A 21,623-nucleotide genomic window follows, 5' to 3' on the forward strand; every position below is an offset into this window, starting at 1 on the left:
TTACAAGAGATCTATAAAAGGCTATGGAGGAATTGTTGCCCCACTTACATACATGTTTAAAAAGCACAATTTTGTGTGGTCTGAAAATTCTAAGTCTGCTTTTCCACAATTAAAGGAAGTGGTGATGCAACCCTCAGTGTTGGCCTTACCAGATTTTTCTTCTTCTTTTATTATTGAATGTGATGCTTCGGGTTCTGCTATGGGGGTTGTTTTAATGCACAAAGGGAGGCATTTGGCATTTTTCAGCCAGTCATTAAAAGGGAGGACTAAGGAGATGTCAAATTACAAGAAAGAGTCGTATGCAATTGTGGCAATAGTACATAAATGGATACCATATTTACTAGGAAAACCCTCTATAATAAGGACTGACTAGCAAAGTTGAAATATTTGTTGGATCAAAAGGTAGGCACTCCTGCTTAGTCAAAATGGGTCACTAAGTTATTGGGTTACGATTTTATGGTAAAGTATAAAAGGGGGATTGAGAATAGGGTGGCTGATGACCTATCTCAGAAGGAGGTAGAAGAGAAATGTTTACTTTCTGTTACATTAGCTTTTAAGGCAGTGCAAGAACAATGAGTTGGCACCAGTGTATTCCATGAGGGGGCAGCTGCTTTTGTATAAAAACTGACTTTTTATTCCTTCACAAGAATCATTCAAGACCAAGTTGTTAGAGTTGATGCACAACGACACTTGGGGGGGCCACTCGAGTTGTGACAAGACCATCCATAGGGTTAGAAATGAGTTTTATTAGCTTGGGTTGAAGAGAGATGTTAGAGGGTTTATAAGGGGTTGTGATCTATGTCAAAGGCTCAAAATTGATAAAACCATTTCTAGTGGGTTACTACAAACCCTTCCGGTCGCACAACAACCATGGACTCACATCACCATGCATGTACTTTCTTGAAGGATTGCCTAACTCTCTGAGACTCAATAGCTTATGGGTGGTCGTGGAAAGGCTTACTAAATATGCCTATTTCGCTACCCTTAAACACCCATACACAATACAAATAGTGGTTGAGTTGTTTTTGAAGAATGTTTTCAAGCTTCATGACCTACCCCTGTCCATTGTTTTAGATAGGGACAACACATTCATAAGTAGATTTTGGCGAGAAGTTTTAATCCTACAAGGTGCAAATGGACATGAGCACTGCCTACTACCCTCAAACAGATAGGGAGATAGAGGTTGTGAACAAGGCGGTAAAAAACTACCTATGGTGTTTCTCGGGTGACAGACCCAAAGACTGGTTGATTTGGGTCCCTCTTGGTAAGTGGTGGTACAACTCCACTCAACACCATTCTACTAAACTCACACCCTTCGAAGCCTTGTATGGGTACCCCTCAACAAGGCTCCTCAACTACATACAAGGCACAACTAGGTTAGAAGTTGTGGAAGTTAGCTTACTAATAAGGGACCAAATTCTATAGATTCTCAAATGCAATTTGCACAAGGCACAAGAGCATATGAAGAAATATTTAGATCTCAAAAGGAAGGAACAAGAGTTTCAGATCGGTGACTAGGTATTCCTGCGCCTCTAGCCCTATCAACAGGGTATCCATCTCTCACCGCCATGACCTCAAGTTGTCCCCAAGGTACTACAACCCCTTCTAGATCCTCCAAAGGGTGGGATCTATGGCCTACAAGTTAGATCTACCACCCACTGCAAGGATTTGTTCAACCTTTAATATATCACATCTTAAAAAGAAAATAGGAGCCAAGTTCACAGTCTTACTGAAGCTACCACCCGTGGACTCCATGGGTGTCTTGAAGCCAGAACTTGAAAAGGTGTTGGGCAGCCGGTTGACCAAGGTTGACAACCAAGCACAACCTGGGACCTCATTCGTTTGCAGGGACATAAGGTGGAGGAGGCGACGTGGGAGCCGTATCACCAGCTCAAAGAATCCTATCCTCACCTTGTGGGCAAGGTGCTCTTAGGGGGTTTGTAACACCTTGGCATGTAGGAAAAGAGGACAAGGATGATAGGAAATGATGAGTGTACGAAAGTGCACTCGAAATACTCTATTATTGGACTAACATGCTAAAATATGAATAAATATTATTTGAATTAATTTATATTCTTGGATTTAGTTTCTATTTATTTTAAAATGTTTCTAAGTACATTTTTATATTTAATTTTAGAGTTCAGAAAAGATGAGAGGTCTAAGCCCACTCAAATGAGAGCCCATAGCTTACTAAAGCCTAATTCATAAAGGAAGTTGAATAGGCGATGTTCTAAAATTTGAAAGGCTGATTGTTGGGAAGTTGTGCATTATTTCAAGTTTTATTATCTGAACGATTTGATCTCCAGGATATTATTAGGTTGGTGAGGTACGGGTGAATTCAAATATACTGATTATTAGAAAAAAAAAATCAAATATACTGAATTTTAGGAAAGTAGGTAGGTGGGAAACATATGGATAGAATTTAAGGTGGATAAAATCAAGTAGGATCATTTTCTTTCAACATCGGATGGACTTTTGAAAACTTAGATATGGATTGGTGAGGATACGGGTTTAAATTTAATGTGTGGTTGGGACTACAACATGTGAACAATAGAAGTAAATTCAAATTCAAATGGTAACCAAGACTTCCAACGTACAAGGGACTCTTTAACCATTTGACGGCACGTACGTAAGAGTTTTCAAATTATTCTAGTTTTTTTTTTTTTTAGCTTTTTTGTTTTTAGAGTTTTTGTTGTTCTTGTTCAATTGGATAGCTAAATTTTTAAGTAGGTCTAGGGATGAATTTGTACATTAGATGATATTTTTAATTTATATATTTGATTTTTAATTAGTAAAACTTTTTTGTTTTATCATTCTCAATTTATTGTTGATATTTTCTTCTCCGAATAATTATAGAATTTATTCTATTTATAAATTCAATCATGCTTTTTTTATTGAATGGATTAGCTCTTTGATTATGTTTGGATCAATTATTTATCTATATTGATTTAATTCTTTACTGCAATATCGCTTCCTGAGTATATTATCGTCGTTGAATTTTTTTAAATAGTAATAATAATTTACGTATTTTAAAGTGATGAATGATTTTTCAAAGGGTTACATTTGGTTTAATTTTAGTTTATAAATATATATCTTCCGATTGAAAATTTTGAGAATTGAGTTATTCAATGAATTAAGAATAATTAAAATATCAGATTTGTGCAAGGGAGTCCCGACGCTTTACTGTTCATCAAATTTGAGTACTTTTTTCATTAGTCATTTTGTTTCACTTTAATTTTCATTTAAAATTAATTTTTGTTCTTTATTAATCATTTAATATTTTTCTTTACTTTCTTTATTCCTTATGTTATTCTTTTAATTTATCTTTATGTAGAATTGACATCTCAAAATTATACTATAATTACCAAGATATTCTTTAGACATCATCCAGAAAATCTCTGAGAGCTAAAGAGGACATGATGTGGCAGTCTACTTAGTTTCACTTTAGTTCAGTTAGTGTCGTGGGCCGTGGGCCAGTTATGTTATTTCAATTATGTTATTTCCTTGTATAGGTTTAAGCCTTATATTTATAGTTCAGCCCAGGGTCTTACGGGCCCTTATCTTAGAATAGCCTGTATCGGCTTGGACCCTTATTTTAACTACTTAGGATAACTTAACCTCATGCGATGTCGGCCCATGAAGGGTCACCTGCTATGTATTGAGTCAGAGGCTTTCTCTGTTTAGTTACCCAGAAAGTAGTAAACAAATTTTCTTTCCTATTCCTCTCATTCTCTCGGAAAGCTTTCTCACACTCGAAGTGAGAAATTTCCTTCATTAGATTTACATTTCACAGGTGTTATAAGTACATATACATACAGCAAATGAATCTTACTGTAAAATTTCTGTAGATATCATTTAAATTTTGTGGAGTTCATGGACAATATATCTCTGTGATCTGTAAATATATATATATATATATATATATATATATATAAATTGAGTTAGAAACTTATAAAAGAGAAATGTTTGGTCTAAACACAAATTTCACCTTTATTAGGGGGGTTTACGGAAATCCATAAGATTGTAAATTTTTTTTTTATTATAAAATAAATCTCATGTATAAAATAAAGTTACGTCAGTGTATATAAATCGTCTTGTGATACAAAACTATGAGGTCCTCTCTCTTAGGAGGTGGGGTTTTTTTTTTTCTCTCTAGACAGAGGAGCGTCTCTTTGGCTGGGTGTACCTAGTTGAAGAGAGTGTTATGGCGGAAGAGTTGACAAGGCAATGGAAGAACTTCAAGCTTACAGAACAGGAGAGTACTGAGATGGTTCTACCATCTGATACCATGGAGATGGCAATGCATCAAGGCAAATTCTGTTTGTTAGGAATGATCATTGCAGAGAAACCTATCAATAAGGAAGCTTTTAGAAACACTATGATCAAAGTCTGGAAAAGTGAAGGTTGGGTACAATTCACTGAAGTTGGGGAGAATAGTTTTTTGATCGAGTTCAATAAGGATGAGGACAGACAATGTGTGATCAAAGGGCTCCCTTGGTCTTTTGATAGATGGTTACTATGTCTACATGCGTTTGAAGGTAATATGCCTGTCAATGATATACAGTTTACTAGGGAGGAGTTTTGGCTCCAAGTGCATAACATGCCTCTCGGCACTATGACAGAAGAGGTGGGTAAACAGATTGGCAAAAATGTAGGGAAAGTGTTGAAAGTCCATTCTGATGATCGAGGGATAGGATGGGGAAAGTTCATGAGAATCAGAGTTGAAATGGATATAACCAAGGCCCTCATGAGGGGTTTGTTCTTAACTTTCAATGGCAGGAAAACATGGGTGCAGTTTAAATATGAAAGACTCCCTACCTTTTGCTTAAAATGTGGGGTTATCAGACACCATGGCAAGTCTTGTCAATACTCATCAAAGGCCCCTCCACAGAATCAATATGGGGTTTGGTTACGGGCTCCCACAGCAAAAGAGGGTGATATAAATCAGAAAAGATATGGTCATGATTCATCTCAGCAATCTAGTGGTGCAGATCATTCATGGAGGAACGATGAGAAGGTTGGGGATGAAGTCAATTTAGGAAAGACAGTTTCTAAGGAGGGTTTTAAGGATCCAATTAATACCAGTGATCCAATTCAGGAAAACTGTGTATTCTTGCAGCCAACTAAGGAAACTAGTGCATATTTAGTGGAGCCTCTCATGGCTACTGACACTCAGCTCCCTAAAGTAAATGTCACTTTTATGGATTTGGAAGGAGACTCGGGTCTTCCAACTTTAAAGGAAGATCCTACCCTTACAAGGGAAGTTCAGCAGAAAAGTCCACCTAGGCCTGGTCCATCCAATAGAGACAGTTCCTTAAAGAATTATGTGCCTAATTCTGATCTGAAGGCCCAGATTAATTCTCTTGACCAATTCTTCACGGATCAGGCCCAGGTTTTGGTAGCTTCCAAAAAGAGAGCCTCTTGGAAAAGAAGAGCCAGAGAGAAGTGCTATGCTGATCTGTTATTTGTCTCTGAAGGTAGGGAGGTGACTCCTATCATCAGCAATAAGAGAGGTGGTTTCTGTTCAGAGGGAGATGAAGGCTTTTCACAGGCTAAAAAACCAAAATTTGAGGACATGGTTGACATGGACTCTTCAAATCATGAGATGGTGGTGGCTGGATCCCAGCCCCACCAATCATCATGAGTTGCATTAGCTGGAACTGCCGAGGGCTTGGGAACCCTCGGACAGTTAATGACTTGCATCTTATGGTGCAGTCTGAGCTCCCATCCTTTGTTTTCTTGATGGAGACAAAGTGCAAGAGGCATAAGGTGGAATGTGTGAAAAGGTTAATAAAGTTTGACAACAGTTTTGTTATTGATTGCAAGGGTTTTAGTGGTGGATTAACTTTTCTTTGGAAAAATGATGTTGAAGCTGAAGTTCACTCTTACTCACAAAACCATATATCTCTTATGGTCAAGGGGGCAAAGGAAAGGGAGGACTGGCTTTTGACAGGCTTCTATGGTTCACCAGTGACTGCCAGGAGACAATCTAGTTGGAACTTACTTCAAGCTATCAACCCTGTACATTCTTTGGGGTGGCTTTGTTTAGGAGATTTCAACGAAATTCTTTTTATTGGTGATAAAAGTGGTGGTGCAGTGAGAGCTTTTAGTCAGATGGAATCTTTTAGAGACACTGTGGAGTTATGTGGTCTGAGTGACCTTGGTTTTGTTGGCAACAAATTTACTTGGTCTAATGGTAGACATGGTGCATCCTTTACTAAGGAAAGGCTTGATCGTGCTTTTGGCAATAACTCTTGGTTGGACCTGTTTCCCAGCCATAAAGTCCATACTCTTCCAGCACTGAGCTCAGATCATTGCCCCATCTTTGTGACTATGGAGAAACAAGTCATGGATTCACTCAAATGTAACAAGCCTTTCAGATTTGAGGCGAGTTGGTCTCTCAATGGGGAGTGTCATAACATCTTGGAGGAGGCATGGAATAAGCCTAGAATGTCTAATAATAAACTCAATTTTGTTGCAGAAGGTTTGAGGCATTGCAAGGATAAGCTGCTCCTATGAGTAGAAACAGAAGGGGAAATTGCAAAAGAGACCTTAATACTAAGATGGCTCAGTTATCTGATCTGCAAATCAGTAACACAGGGTTTTTGACTGAGAATATTAAACAGCTTCAAAAAGAGTTGGATGGAATCTTAGATGCAGAGAATGTGAAATGGAAACAAAGAGCCAAACAAAGATGGTTAAGAGAGGGTGACAGGAATACAAAATTTTTTCATCAATGTGCAACTCAGAGAAAGAAGACAAACCTCATCACCCGCCTCTTGAATGATCAGAATCAAGAGGTGATATCAAAGGTAGGCATTAGTTCTCTCTTCCAAACCTTTTTCCAGGATCTTTTTACTTCTTCTCAGCCTACTAATGTTGATTTTTGCTTGGAGAATATGGCCCCTCGAGTAACTGGTGACATGAACTCTATGCTGATCAAGCCTTATTCTCCCAAGGAGATTGAGGAAGCACTCTTCCAGATGAATGGTTTAAGCTCTCCAGGACCCGATGGCTTCCCTGCTGCTTTCTATCAACAACATTGGTCAATAGTTGGTTCTCAAGTTTGTGAAGCTGCTTTATTTGTGCTCAATTCCAAAGAGAGTATTGCTGAAATCAATAGCACTTTCTTTACTCTTATCCCAAAAAAGAAGATCCCTTTAAAAGTGTCTGATTTTAGGCCCATTTCTCTTTGTAATGTATTGTATAAGGTCATTTCAAAAGCTATAGCCAACAGGCTTAAAAAGATCTTGCCTCTTATTATTTCTCATCATCAATCAGCTTTCATTCCCGAGAGGTTAATCATTGACAATGTCATTGTAGCTTTTGAAACCTTGCATACTATGAAGTGTAAACTGAAAGGCAAAGAGGGATACATGGCTTTGAAACTTGACATGAGCAAGGCATATGATAGAATCGAATGGGGTTTCCTTAGAGCTGTTCTAAGCAAAATGGGTTTCAACTCTCTCTGGATTGACTTAGTGATGGGCTGTGTGGAAACTGTTTCCTATGCTATTCTAGTAAATGGTTGTCCTCAAGAGGTTTTCCATCCATCTAGAGGCATTAGGCAAGGAGACCCTCTCTCATCCTATTTATTCATTTTATGTGTTGAGGCCTTGAGCAATCTGATAGGAAAAGCTGAAGAGAGGGGGCTGATCCATGGTGTTCCAGTGGGCAGAGGGCAGTTAAGGGTTTCTCACCTTTTTTTGGCAGATGACAGTCTAATCTTCTGTAAGGCCAATGCTCTTGAATGGGGCAGGCTTTTTGGTTTGCTTAAAGTATATGAAGATGCCTCTGGACAAAGACTCAACATTGAGAAAACTTCTATTATTTTCAGCAAGAATACTTAGAGGGTGACTCAATCATACATTCTTGAGATTGCTGGTATGAAATCAGCTTTGCCATATGAGAACTATTTGGGATTACCTTCAGTTGTTGGCAGAGGAAAACACAAGGCTTTTCAAGGAATTTTAGACAAAGTTCGAATGAAGATAAGTAGTTATGCAGTGAAGCTCTTATCTCAAGCAGGAAGAGAGATTTTTATCAAAGCCGTGGTACAAGCACTTCCTACTTATACCATGAGTGTATTTAAGCTTCCCAACTCTCTTTTGAAAGCTATTAATAGTGTTCTTCAGAACTATTGGTGGGGTCAACAACAGAAAGGGAATAAAATTCACTGGGTTTCTTGGAGCAAATTGGGCAAGGCTAAAGATGCAGGTGGTATGGGCTTTAGGGATCTTGAATATTTCAACAAAGCTATGCTTGCTAAGCAATGTTGGAGACTTACTCAAAATCCACACTCTTTGGCAGCCAAGGTTTTGAAAGCTAAATACTTCAAACATTCTGACTTCCAATCAGCTAAGTTGGGTGCTAGCCCTTCCTTTATTTGGAGAAGCTTTATTGCAGCCAGACCAGTCATCTTTGAAGGGTTTGTTTGGAGGGTGGGAACGGGTGAAAACATCAACATTTGGCAAGATAAATGGTTACAAACTTCCCACCATAACATGGTCCTAAGTGATGTCAAAGTATTGGATAGAAGGGCCAAAGTTGCTGAATTAATCGACTCAAACTCCAAATCCTGGAAAAGAGAACTTGTGAATCAGATTTTTGATGATGCTGAAGCAGAAGCTATTATTCGAATCCCCATCAGCTCTTTGAATAGCAAGGATAAACTCATTTGGAAGGGTACTCACACAGGCTGCTTCTCTGTGAGAAGTGCATATCATATGATGAAGGAGAGGGATTTCGCAAATCAAGGTCAGTCTTCTTCTTATGGCCAATTTAAGAAGGTTTGGCAGCAAATTTGGCACTCTAATGTCCCCCCTAGTGAAAAGGTCTTCTTGTGGAGAGTATGTCTTGATGCACTCCCAACTCAGTCCAAGTTATTTTAGAAAAGAATTGTTGATCATCCTTTATGTCCCATCTGCAATTTGGAAGAGGAAACTATTGTTCATGTTCTTTGGGGGTGTGAAGCTGCTCGAGATGTCTGGAGTCAACGTTCAATAAAGCTCCAAAAGTGTTACCTCCCTCAATCTTCAATGCTGCATCTAGTTGAAGCCATTATTGTTTCCATGGCCCCTGATGTTTTACAAGAATTTATAATCGTAGCCAAAAGAATATGGTGGAGAAGAAACAATTTTATCTTCAACAGAGATTTCTCTCACCCTAACACTCTGGTTAGAGAGGCCAACCACACCATAGAATTGCTAAGAGAGGAAGAGCAAAGAGTTTTGTGCAGAATCAATTCAGGTAGCCCTTCATCAGAGGTCTGGAATCCTCCTCCTTTCAACTGGTATAAAATCAACTGGGATGGGGCTATTGATAAGTTTAAAGGGCTGATTGGTATTGGCATCTGTGTTAGGGACTGTGAGGGTCACATTGTGGCTACCTTAAGGCACAACAAACACATGTACCCTGATCCTCTTCTTGCTGAGTCTTATGGTGCACTGCAGGCCATTAAGTTTGGCATTGAGCTTGGCCTTGGACAAGTCATCTTCGAAGGTGATTCCCTGCAGGTTATTAATAATCTCAAGGCTACTGCTGAGGTTTGGTCCAGTGCAAGTATGTTCGTGAGTGAGGCCAGAGAGTTATCTAGTTGCTTTGCTAAATGTGATTTTTCTCATGTTAGGAGACATGGTAATAACATTGCACATTTGTTAGCAAAAAATGCTCTTTCTATTTCAGATTTCATTGTAACTATGGAGGAGGTTCCTCCATTCATTTCTTCTTTGTTATAATGAAATGAGAGATATGATTTCCCTTCAAAAAAAAAAAAATCATCTTGTGTGATATTTACGTGCAGACCAAACGTGATTTATCTTTACAAAAATAAAATCCGAATAGATAAATATCTAGAACCCTTACCTATCACGTGTACATTGTAGGGTAAGGGTGTCACTACCAATGTTTTGAATATCATTTCGGTGACTGTTTTAGTCGAGACATTAGAATGAAATATTTTGATACCGGTATCGTTTTAGAATAGTCTATATATAAATAAATTATATATATTATATTCCAAAAATAATAGATATATAAAAAAAAAAGCTTAATAATACTTTTCGATACAAAGTTATCAATAATTTTAATAGAATCTAATTCAATCAACTACCAAGTTATAATATGCTTGAGATCTTCCCATCAATAGAATCAATTCAATTAAATAGCAACTAACAATTGCCAATCCAACGTATTTTTAATGACCCATATAGTATTTAATTTGATTTTTAAATTTAATGACCCATATAGATTCTGAAATGTGATGTAAATCATCTCTTTCGTGAGCCTAATAGAAATGGTATGTGGAGAGAGAGAGAGAGAGGTGGTCTGAGTAGTTGAGGTTTTGAAAAAATTAAAAATCGGAAAAGCCCCTCCTTTTGATTTCATCTTTACGGAAAGCCTTTGTCAACAAGTTTATTTATAAAATTGTCATCCACTGATATCACAATTCACGTTACTGGGTTTTACATACCGGTTGAAACATTGGAAATCAGCCAATACCGTCCGAAACGGCCGATATTTAACCCAATACAAAATGTAGACCTCTTCTATGCTAGTTATTATTTCGGTATGATATATTTTGACCGTACGATGTTTAAAACTTTGGTCTCCACTTTGGAATAAAATCTCATGTTTTCATGTTGCCGGGAAGTTGGCAAATAAGAGAAATATGTCCTAATATATTCGCCTTGTCAACACAAGGTAGAACAACATTTTTTTCGAGAAATGATTATGATGGATTGTTTGGATTTAAAGTTGATCTTAATTTATCTCATCTTATTTATTTAATCATTATAATTTTTTAAAATTTTAAATTAAATATAATAAATAATTTAATTTTTTAAAATTTTAAAATAAAAATAAGATAGCTGCTACTTGTACGAAATAAAAACATGCTTCCCAGCATGCACTGCTACGTGACAGTGCTTGCAGTAGGTAAGCACTCGAATCCATTTGTTTTCTTTCTTCGTCAAGGCTTTCCTTCCTTTTCTTGAAGCACTCGTACAGATTTCTTTTGATTCAGTTAATTCCTTTGTTTCTGTGCTATTTATATAAAATTCAAAAACAAAGCTGACAAGTCACTTACCATGTCAGTATGCAAGCAACATTATGTTTTTTATCCGTATATTTAGTATTTTTTTAAAAATAAAAATAAAAAATTATTTTATTTTAAAATTTATCTTTCAATCCAATTTACTATTCAAATCTCTCATTAACTTGTCCTTTTTTAAAAAGAGATGGATTAATCAGCAAAATATAATTTATATTTGTTGAATGTGCCCTATTTTTCCAGATGTAAACACCTTTGCTTGCGTCGTATGGCCCCCACAGGTCCCATATTACCTACCGTGATTCATTCAGTAAAATTGGAGCTGCTTTAGCTGTCCCCATTAGGTTATGTCTGCATAAATCATGACAGATCAAACAGCAACGTAGACTCTCCGAAAACTCGTAGCCAACAACCACTTTATGTCTCGAGAGCATGAGTTTATATGGGCGTCAGCTGTGACTCGCCAATTAAGTCGTCGGTTGTTACGTACATACGTAGATTCTGTCGGCTAATCCCACAACACAATTTAGAGTGACACGATATTCACTTTCTATCATTTTTAAAGAGAAATACACAATATGAATTTTACTATATTGAATATTAAAATTTACATTGCTAATACTACCGTAGAAATACTTTAACTTTAAATAAAAAATTCTATTAAAATAAATTTATAAATTAATGTGACTTGATATTATACATTATATTATAAAATTATTTTAATTATAAAATAGATCAAATATATCATTGATGTCACGTTACTTTAATTAATTATATGTTTATTTTTATAAAAAAATCTTTATAGTTATAACATTTCCCGTTTCCTTTTAGTCACTTTTAAAGTCTCTAGCTTATGTACCACATGGTATTGTTAAACGTTAGGTTATCTTAAAAGATTTTTTAGTAATATTTAATTTCCGGTAATCAAAACAAAGATTAAAGATTACTCATTGTGAAATGTTTTCACTTTTTGGCGATTAATCAAAGGTTCACTTCGGAATTAGCTAACGCTTAGAAAATTCTTGTTGCTAAGGGACTTAGTCTATCTATAAATAGACCTGTAATTCCTCATTAATCGAATAAATAAACAAGGTGTATGTAACTTACTTTCAGTAATGAAGGCTTGGATTTTTTATTGACCGAAATTTGTTTCAGTTTATTGACCATTTTACAGCGAAATAATTAAGTTGGGTTTTGTTTGAATATAGAAAAAGTTTTATTTTATCATTATAATTTTTTTTAAAATTTTACACAAAATATAATAAATAATTTAATTTTTTCAAATCTCAAAACAATAATAATATTAAAAAATAATATTTTATTTAATTTTTAATTTTCATTTAAAATCATCTCATCTCACTATTCTAACGTGAACTATCAAAACTAATTTTCACTAATCATCTTTGGGCTAAAGTCCAATCCAAAGGGCGACCATAAATGGTGGTTAAAGTTAATGGGGTACTCCCAAAATGAGTTGCTTTTTTTTTAATTTATAATAAGAACTTCACCCAAAATGAGTTGCTTAATTTGGGATGTAGAGTTACAATGCATGCATGGGTTGGTAGTACCGATTTCGACTTGGCTGGCCATCGGGTCTGGTCGGGTTGGATCGGATCGGATCGGATCGGACCTAAAATAGCATTGGACGGGTTGGGTTGCAGCCCTAGTTGGTACAGTTGTGGGTGTGATGACACATGAGGTAATAAAATTTGAAACTCCCTTTATGATTTATATTCCTTTCTGGCGCCATCAAATTCAAGAGCATCACAATTTCATAATAGTTTCTAGTTTTTTATTTTTTAATGTATTAAATTAAATTCTAAATTTGCATGTTTTTGTGTGTGTGTGTGTGTGTGTATATATATATATATATATATATATATATATATATATATCAAATTCTACGCAGTTTGGTTGGAAAAAAAAATTCATATGCATGCCTTGTGTATATGATTCTTTGTTCTCTTATTAGTTAATTTTGATTTTGTCTAGTCCGTTTGCTTTGCTAGTATCCTAAAGGAGAATAAACATACTAGCCTTCATTATGTCGGCTTAAAGAAAAACCTCACCATCGTGTTAATAAATATATATCAGACTACATATGAACTCTTCTACTTCAAATATATATATATATATATATATATATATATATCATATGATTAATCCAAAGAAGATTTTTGGAGATCATATTTCATGTGTACGTTGCAGCTTAAATAGACTCATGATGATGTGATGCATGAGGACCTTTTTGAATGCCAAAATGAGTGAAACAATTCTGAGGTGGATATATTTTAGCTTGGCTTGTAATATTATAATTAGTTTCTACCGGATTTTAGAATGAAAAAATAAATATTATATTTTGTCTAAATTGATTATGAATGAGCTCATTTCAGGGAAGCTGACCTTTTGAAAGTCTAAGGGAGCTGTTGGCATAAAATATTTATAAGTGCATAAAATCGTAAGAAGTAGTAAAATATTTTTTAAAAAGAAGGATGTCGAACCCACAGAGATTATCTCAATTAAACTGAAGAAAAGAGTATTAAAATTTAGATTTTTAAAGATAATAAGAATAGATCTAGAGCGTTTGATTTCACCAAACAAATCTCACACAATTTTATTCTTTCTTGTTATAGAATTCCAATTATCCCAAGTTGATAATAAAAATCCATTAACTATTCAATATTTTCTCTCGAACAATACTAAAAATATCTCCAATTAATAACTCTATATCTCTATGTAAATTTAACTAATTGAAGACTCATTAAGTTTTTTAGATTTTTCTTGAAAATCACAATAATCACGGTAAAGTATCTATATTTTCGCTCAACTAATGGTGCTTAATCATAGAACTTTAATTACAAATTACCTTTCGATCTCATTATGATTCAATAGATCGAAAAATAATTAGCTAGAAAATTACAAGCATTAAGAACAGAATAAACACTCAATCATGGAAATATTAAAAATAAAATAACTTAGAATATAAATTGTGTGTTCAATGCTACACTACATTAAAATTCTAGAAAATAAAATTAGTTCATAATAAAACTAAAAAGAAAAATAATAAAACTAGTGTTTTTCGTTCGAGTCGGTTGATAAAGCACGCGGCTCTTGACTTTGCTCCCCAAATTCGCCTCCTTGAAAGAAACTTACAGAGTAAACTTTGAAATATTGGACTCTAAAACTCAGACCCTCATCCCTTAATTTCATGCTAATGATATTCTTATATAGGGTAGAAAATAAGCCTTAATATTTTCATGATTTCCACCTAAAAAATTGTCTAACTCTTTGGCAGCCTTATATGTGCTCCAGGAGTTAGAATTTAGAACTCTTTATTAGAGATAAAGTTGTAGCCCTTTAAGTCAGCTTTCCAACCCATCTAGAATCGTATCTATTGGATATGTGAATAGAAATTTATGATCAAAACACTCTAGCATGTCTAGACTGTCTCCCAGTGTATTCCGGACTTGGACTTCTTGTGGATTCATTTTATGATTTCTTTCTATTTTTCTTGATCAAAATTACTTTCAATCCCTTTGCTAGTTTTTGCCCATGATGTCGTTTAGGTTGGTCAGTTAAACTAGCCACTCAATCTAACCGCCCAGAGCCTTGTCACCAAGTCTTCTCACCCAGGAGGTAAAATATCTCGCTCATTGCTTCACTCTTGTTGACAATTCTGGAGGCCATTGAGTCTACTCACCAAAATCTCTTTGGCTCTCTTCAAATCTTGTTGCCTCTCGTTGGTATGGATCCGTAGTCTCTTCTTTTGTACCAAAATGTCCTCATTTCACACTAAATCTTTTCATTCTCTCAAATCCAAGAAAATAAAAAAAATATATATGTAGAAATAAAATAAAATCAATAGTATTAAAGGAAAACTGGCACTTTTTATAAATAAAAAAGTAATAAAAATAACACTTATCAAATACCCCCAAACTTAAGCTTTGCTCGCCCTCGAGCAAAGAAGAAAAGAAAAACAATTAAAACAAGCATTGGTTTGATTCATAAAATTTACTGCCTCAATGATTGCCTAAAGTCTATAATTCAAATGAATCATTCACGATCAATCAAGTCTCGAAAGTTAATTCAAAACTCAATTTCACCGCATTATCCATCCTCACATTCATGCATACCTATCATTCTCACTTCATCATTAGCTTCACGGATAGTTTTATGCAAATAAGTAAATAAATAATGGATCTCTAAAAAGTCCATAAGCCTGCTTTTCAAATCACTCTCCACTAATGTAGAATAGAAACTATCACTAGGGATCAATAGGTATTTATTGAGCTTGTAATGTAAGGCTAGGGTGAGGGCTACAAAGGAAATGTAGGATTCAAACAAAGCAAGAAAACTTAAGTTTGAACACCAATAGAACAAATAGAGTATTCTCACTTCTAACATAAACATCTTTTCTCAATCATTGTGAATCTCTCAACATACCTCTCTTTATTGTACTTTCAAATATTTCTCTCTTTACCCCTCTATTCAGCATGTTACATCTTTTTTTTTTTTTGAAATAAACCATACATTTTCGACTGCTTTTGTGTCTGACTCTCATTGGCCTTTTGTTGTCGGCCACATAGTAGATGAGTTGACTTTTCACACCCCAAACTTATGATTTTGATAATATGGCTATAATTAAATTTTACTTGTAGGCCTTCTACCTCTCTTACCTTTTATGCTCTTATGAGTCTGTGACTTTGTGTAAACTTCATTTTCTTGAAATGTAAGGAAATCAGTGTTTAAACTCAAATAGGGTAGGGAATATGTGGTTTACAAGAAAGAAAAAAAAATATAAGGCCAAAATATAATTCAATAAATCTTAAAGAGGTGGCTAGAGATAAAGATAATAAACAGGTAGGCTTGAAAAACTCAATTGGTCCAAAGAATGCCTTAATCAGTTCTCCCTTAATATTCTATCTAGGATTTCGTCTCGAGTGTAATCAAACAAGTTTTAGAGTAAGTTCAGACCATACAAATTCACAAATTCACATAAAATCTCTCTAGGTATGCAAAACGATTAATGATCATTATAAGCATTCATTGAATAAAGACAATATCAAATTAAGCAAGATCAAGTAAAGAATTAACAACTAGACTTAAGCAATGAGAGTTTTTCCTAAAACCTATAATAAATTTCAATCATATTCTTATCATAGGCTTTTTATTCATCAAACTATAATATTTTAATTATCATCATCATCATTATTATTATTATTTTATTATTATTTTTGAAATAAATAAAATAATTTCTTTTCCCCCAAACTTAAATATCACATTGTCCTCAATGAGAAAGAGGAAGAAAAACTAAACAAGATAAGGTAAGAGATGCTCCCCAGATTTTTTTTTTTCAATTGAATATTTTCCTTGAAGGTGCAATCGTGTATTCCTTGGAGATCTCCCTGGCCTCTTCATTCCTGCGAAATGAAAGTAAAAGAGTAAAATTAAGCAAAAAAAAAAAAAACTTAAAAAAAATAAAAATAAAAAACTTGGGTTGCGTCTCAAAAGCGCTTTATTTAAAGTCTATAGCTAGACATTATCCTCTCATCATTTATCACTGGAGAGATCGATGGAAGACTTTTCCAAGTTAAAGTCTCCATCCACATAGGGTTTTAATCTCTGCCCATTTACTTTAAATGTCCATTTTGTCTTGTGATGGACTTCAACTGCCCCATAGGGAAATACACGAGTCACCACAAATGGTCCCGATTACTGAGAGTGCAACTTTCTCCAGAATAGTCGAAGTCTTGAGTTAATTAATAAAACTTTTTGCTCGACTTCGAATTCTCTTATTCGAATATGCTTGTCATGCCATCTTTTAGTTTTATCTTGGTAAATCTAAGCATTCCCATAAGCATCATTGCGGAACTCATCCATCTCGTTGATTTGCAGTATTCTCATCTTACCAGCCGCAAGTAAATCAAAGTTTAGTGTCCTCGTAGCCCAATAGCCTCTGTGTTCTAGCTTCACGAGTAGATGACAGACTTTTCCATAAAGAAATGATAAGATGACATCCCGATCGGTGTTTTTAATGTTGTTCGATAAGCCCATAACGCATCATCTAACCTTCTCACCCAGTCTATCTGAGAGATACTCACGATCTTCTTTAGCATGCGCTTCAGCTCCCGGTTAGACACCTTGACCTGGCCGCTCGTTTGAGGATGATATAATGTTGTCACGTGATTGGTAACGCCATACTTAGTCAGTAGCACTTCAAATTGGCGATTGCAAAAATGCTTCCCACCATCACTGATTATGGCCTTCAGAGTGTTGAATCGGGAAAAGATGTTCTTCCGTAGGAAATTCACTACGATCCTCGCATCATTGGTCAGGAAGGTGACTGCTTCCACCCATTTGGAGACATAATCTATAGCCACCAAAATAAATTTATTAGAATATGAGGATGGAAAAGAACCCATGAAATCTATACCCCAAAGATCAAATAATTCAATCACTAAAATATTGTTTGAAGGCGTCTCATGTTTCCTAGAAATGTTGCCAACCCTTTGACAATGATCACATAAATTAACAAAGTTTAAAAAGTCGTTAAAAATAGTCGGCTAATAAAAGCCGCATTGTAAAACTTTCGCTGTTGTTTTTGCTCCACCAAAGTGGCCGCCCGCTTCTAATGAGTGGTAGTGTCTGAGTATACTCTCAATCTCCTCCTCGAGCACTCATCTCCTAATTATCTAGTCCGCGCAATGCCGATATAGAAAAGGTTCATCTCAAAAATAATATTTCAAGTCGGAGAAGGATTTCTTCTTTTGTTGATATGTCATCTCGGCCGGTAGAATTATGGACACTAAATAATTTACTATGTCGGCATACCATGAAAAAATTTGTATAACCATTAATTGCTTGTCCTGGAAGGCCTCATTAATTGAAAATTCCTCCTTGCCAACTGCCACTTTATGCTCAAGACGAGATAAGTAGTCGGCCATTACATTATCGGTACCTTTCTTATCTTTTATTTCCAAATCGAACTCTTGTAATAGCAAAATCCATCTTAACAGTCTTCGCTTGACATCATTCTTCGATAGCTTGTATTTAAGAGCTGAATGATCGGTGTAGACGACCACCTTTGAACCTATCAAATAAGAATGAAATTTGTCAAAGACAAACACAACCGCTTACAATTCTTTTTCAGTAGTAGTATCATTAAGTTGAGCTTTTGTTAAGGTCTAACTTGCATAATAAATAATATGAAATTTTTATCTTTTCTTTGCCTCAAAACAGCCCCTATAGCATAATCGCTAGCATCACACATTAATTTAAAAGGTAAATTCCAATCTGGTGATACAATGATAAGTGCTAAAATTAATTTCTTTTTCAATGTTTCAAAAGCATGCGAGCATTCATCAGAAAAATCAAATCAAGTATCTTTAACCAACAGATTGCAAAGATGTTTAATAATTTGGGAAAGATCCTTGATAAACTGATGATAGAACCAGGCGTGACCAAGAAACTTCTCACATCCTTGACATTGGCAGTGCAAGTTTGTCAATAACTTCTATTTTTGCTCGGTCGACCTCAATTCCCTTGAAGGAAATGCAGTGGCCGAACATTATTCCCTTCTCGACCATGAAGTGGCATTTTTTCCAATTTAAAATAAGATTTGTCTCATTGCATCTCTGCAAAAACAAAGATAAATTAGATAAATAATTATCAAAAGAGTGATCGAAAACCGAGAAGTCATCCGTAAAGACTTCTAAAAATTTTTCCACCGTGTCCGAGAAGATGGACATCATGTATCTTTGGAAAGTGGTTGGTGTATTGCAAAGGCCAAAAGGCATGCACCTATATGCAAAAGTGGCATAAGGACAGGTGAAAGTGGTCTTCTCTTTATTCTCGGGTGTAATGGCTATTTGATTGTACCTGGAATATCCATCTAGTAAACAGTAGTAGGCGTGGTTGGCAAGTCTTTCTAGCATTTTATCAATAAAATGTAAGGGAAAATAGTCTTTCCGAGTTGCATCATTCAGTCTTCGATAATCTGTGCATACTTGCCATCTTGTGACCGTCCTCGTCGGTATGAGTTCATTATTGTCATTTTTTATCACGGTTATCCCTCCTTTGGGACAACTTGAACTGGACTTAATCATTCACTATCTAGGATTGGATAAATGATCCCGACATCTAAAAGCTTTTATACTTCTTTTATGCAGCACTTCTTGCATTGATGAGTTCAGTCTCCTCTGGGGTTGGATGATTGGCTTAAAATTATTCTCTATTAAAATCTTGTGCATGCAAATTGAGGTTCAGTGATGGGTTCAGTGACCTGCTCCTCACCAACCCTCAAAATGAGTTTTCCCTTCTAGACATCAATTAAGGTTCTCCTCGTCGCAAGGAAAGATCGGCCTAGTATCAAACTGATCTCCTCATCCTCCTCCATATCAAGCACAATGAAGTCAGTCGAGAAGATGAACTTATCAACTTTCACGAATACATCCTCAATGGGTCCTCTTGGGTATTTAATAGATCTGCCTGCCAACTGTAGAGAGATAGTGGTCGGCTTTCCTTCTCCAAGATCTAGTTTCCTAAAAACAGAGAGAGGCATTAGATTAATACTTGCCCCTAAGTTTTATAAAACTTTATCAAAATATGAATTTCCTATAGTACAAGGGATCGTGAAACTCCTCGGATCTTTCAACTTAGGCGGCAGCTTCTTTTATAAAATTGCACTGCTCTCCTCGGTCAGCATTACCGTCTCATGCTCTTCCAACTTCCACTTGTTTGATAATATATCCTTAAAAAATTTTTGCATATATAGGTACTTGCTCTAAAGTTTCAATGAGAGAAATATTAATATGCAGTTGCTTAAATATACTAAAAAATTTAGAGAACTGATTATCAATATTATTTTTTCTTAATCTCTGCAGAAAAAGAATTGGTGGATCATAAATTGAAAGATAATAAGTTTCAGATATAAACTCATTGGATTTCTTGGGTTTGAAACCCCTTTATTCTCCTTAGTCTTCTCAATTTGCTGGTCGACCACATCCTACTCTGCTTCTTTTACCTCGGACTCGGCTTCCTTCATCTCAGACTCCATGTTTTCAGCAGCTTCTGCATCTCGCTCGGTACTTACTATTTGCAGTTGGTCATATGTCCGTCCACTTCTCAATGTTATGGTTTTGACACGTTCCTTCAGATTGGTCACAGTGTTCCTCTATAAATTCTCTGCTATCCTCTCGGTAACCATGTTTGAGAGTTGACCAATTGCGCCTCAAGATTGCGGATTGAAGCCAAGTTGTTTTGGATCACCATATTAGTCTTTTGCATTTATTGCATAATCATATCCTCAAGTGTCGGTTTCTTCTCATGCTGTGGAAATTGTTGATGTGGTTTAGTCGGCACTTGGTTATTACTCCATGAAAAGTTAGGGTGATTTCTCCATCCAGGATTGAACATGTTTGAATAAGGATTGTTTTGATGTTGAAAATTGGTCATGTAATGGGCTTGTTCATAACTCGGTTGGGCAAACGGATTCCCCACTTGGCAATCTACACTTGAATGATTTCTTACGCAATGATCACAAACAACATTAGTTTGAACAACATTAACGTTCATCTTACCTAGTTGTGGTGATAGATTTGCCAACTGAGCCACTAATGTGGTAATAGAATCAAGTTCAAAAACTTCAGTCGTCTTTCTTGGCATTACTCTCTGTGCAGACCATTGATAGTTGTTGGACGCCAATTCTTCCAGAAGTTCATATGCGGCTTCATGAGTCTTACTCATTAATGCTCCTCCTGTGGCCACATCAACCATAGATCGATTGGTGGGTCCCAAACTATTGTAAAATGTCTGTACTTGAACCAAGTTGGGAGGTCGTGAGGTGGACACTTGCGCAATAAATCATTGTATCTCTCCCATGCCTCATATAATGATTAACCATCAATTTGGGTGGAAGTAGTAATATCATTCCTTAACTTCGCTGTCTTGGCCTGAGAGAAATATTTTGCTAAGAATTTTTGTGCTAACTCCTCCTAGGTGGTGATGATGCCGTGACAAAGAGTTCAACCAAGTTTTTGCTTTTTCTCTAAGTGAGAAAGGAAAAATTCTCAATCGAATTGCATCATTTGTCACTCCATTGTGTTTAAAAGTATCACAAATTTCTAGAAAATTTACAATATGGACATTAGGATCCTCTTGTGATAGCCCCAAACTGGATGGTTTGTTGAATCATTTGAATGATGGTCGGCTTGATCTCAAAATTATTGGCTTGTATAGCTAGTCGCCTTATAGTAGATATCGCCCCATTGACAGTGGGCAGAGCATAATTTCTTAACGCCTTTTGCTCCTAGTCGGCCACATTAAATTTAGATGCGGTGACCTCTTTATTTTTCTTTTTATCAATCCGACGTAAGGTTATTTTAATCTCGAGATCGAAAAGTCTATGCTCTAATGATTTAGATTGGGCATGCACTTCTGATTCCTGAAAAGAAAAACAAACTGTGATCTAATTTAAACCAATTTTTAAAAATATAATCCAAAGTAGTAAAAATCTAACTAGTATTAATATCAATAACAAATAACTAATCCTTGGCAATGGCACCAAAAATTTGTT

General features: G+C 35.6%; 1 protein-coding gene and 1 non-coding gene across 2 annotated transcripts; both read left to right on the top strand.

Annotated features, from left to right (window-relative positions):
- The first annotated feature begins 5,640 nt into the window (after nt 1–5,640).
- LOC109015597 lies at nt 5,641–6,519 on the top strand. The gene has a single exon (XM_035683737.1). The coding sequence runs from the start codon at nt 5,641–5,643 to the stop codon at nt 6,517–6,519; it is 879 nt and encodes a 292-aa protein (XP_035539630.1).
- Nucleotides 6,520–20,881: 14,362 nt separating this feature from the next.
- Nucleotides 20,882–20,988, top strand: LOC118344110. The gene has a single exon (XR_004797875.1). It is a non-coding gene; the product is annotated as a small nucleolar RNA R71 (small nucleolar RNA).
- The last annotated feature ends 635 nt before the right edge of the window (nt 20,989–21,623 follow it).

The sequence above is a fragment of the Juglans regia genome, chromosome 12 (assembly GCF_001411555.2).
Source record: "Juglans regia cultivar Chandler chromosome 12, Walnut 2.0, whole genome shotgun sequence".
Classification (NCBI taxonomy): domain Eukaryota; kingdom Viridiplantae; phylum Streptophyta; class Magnoliopsida; order Fagales; family Juglandaceae; genus Juglans; species Juglans regia.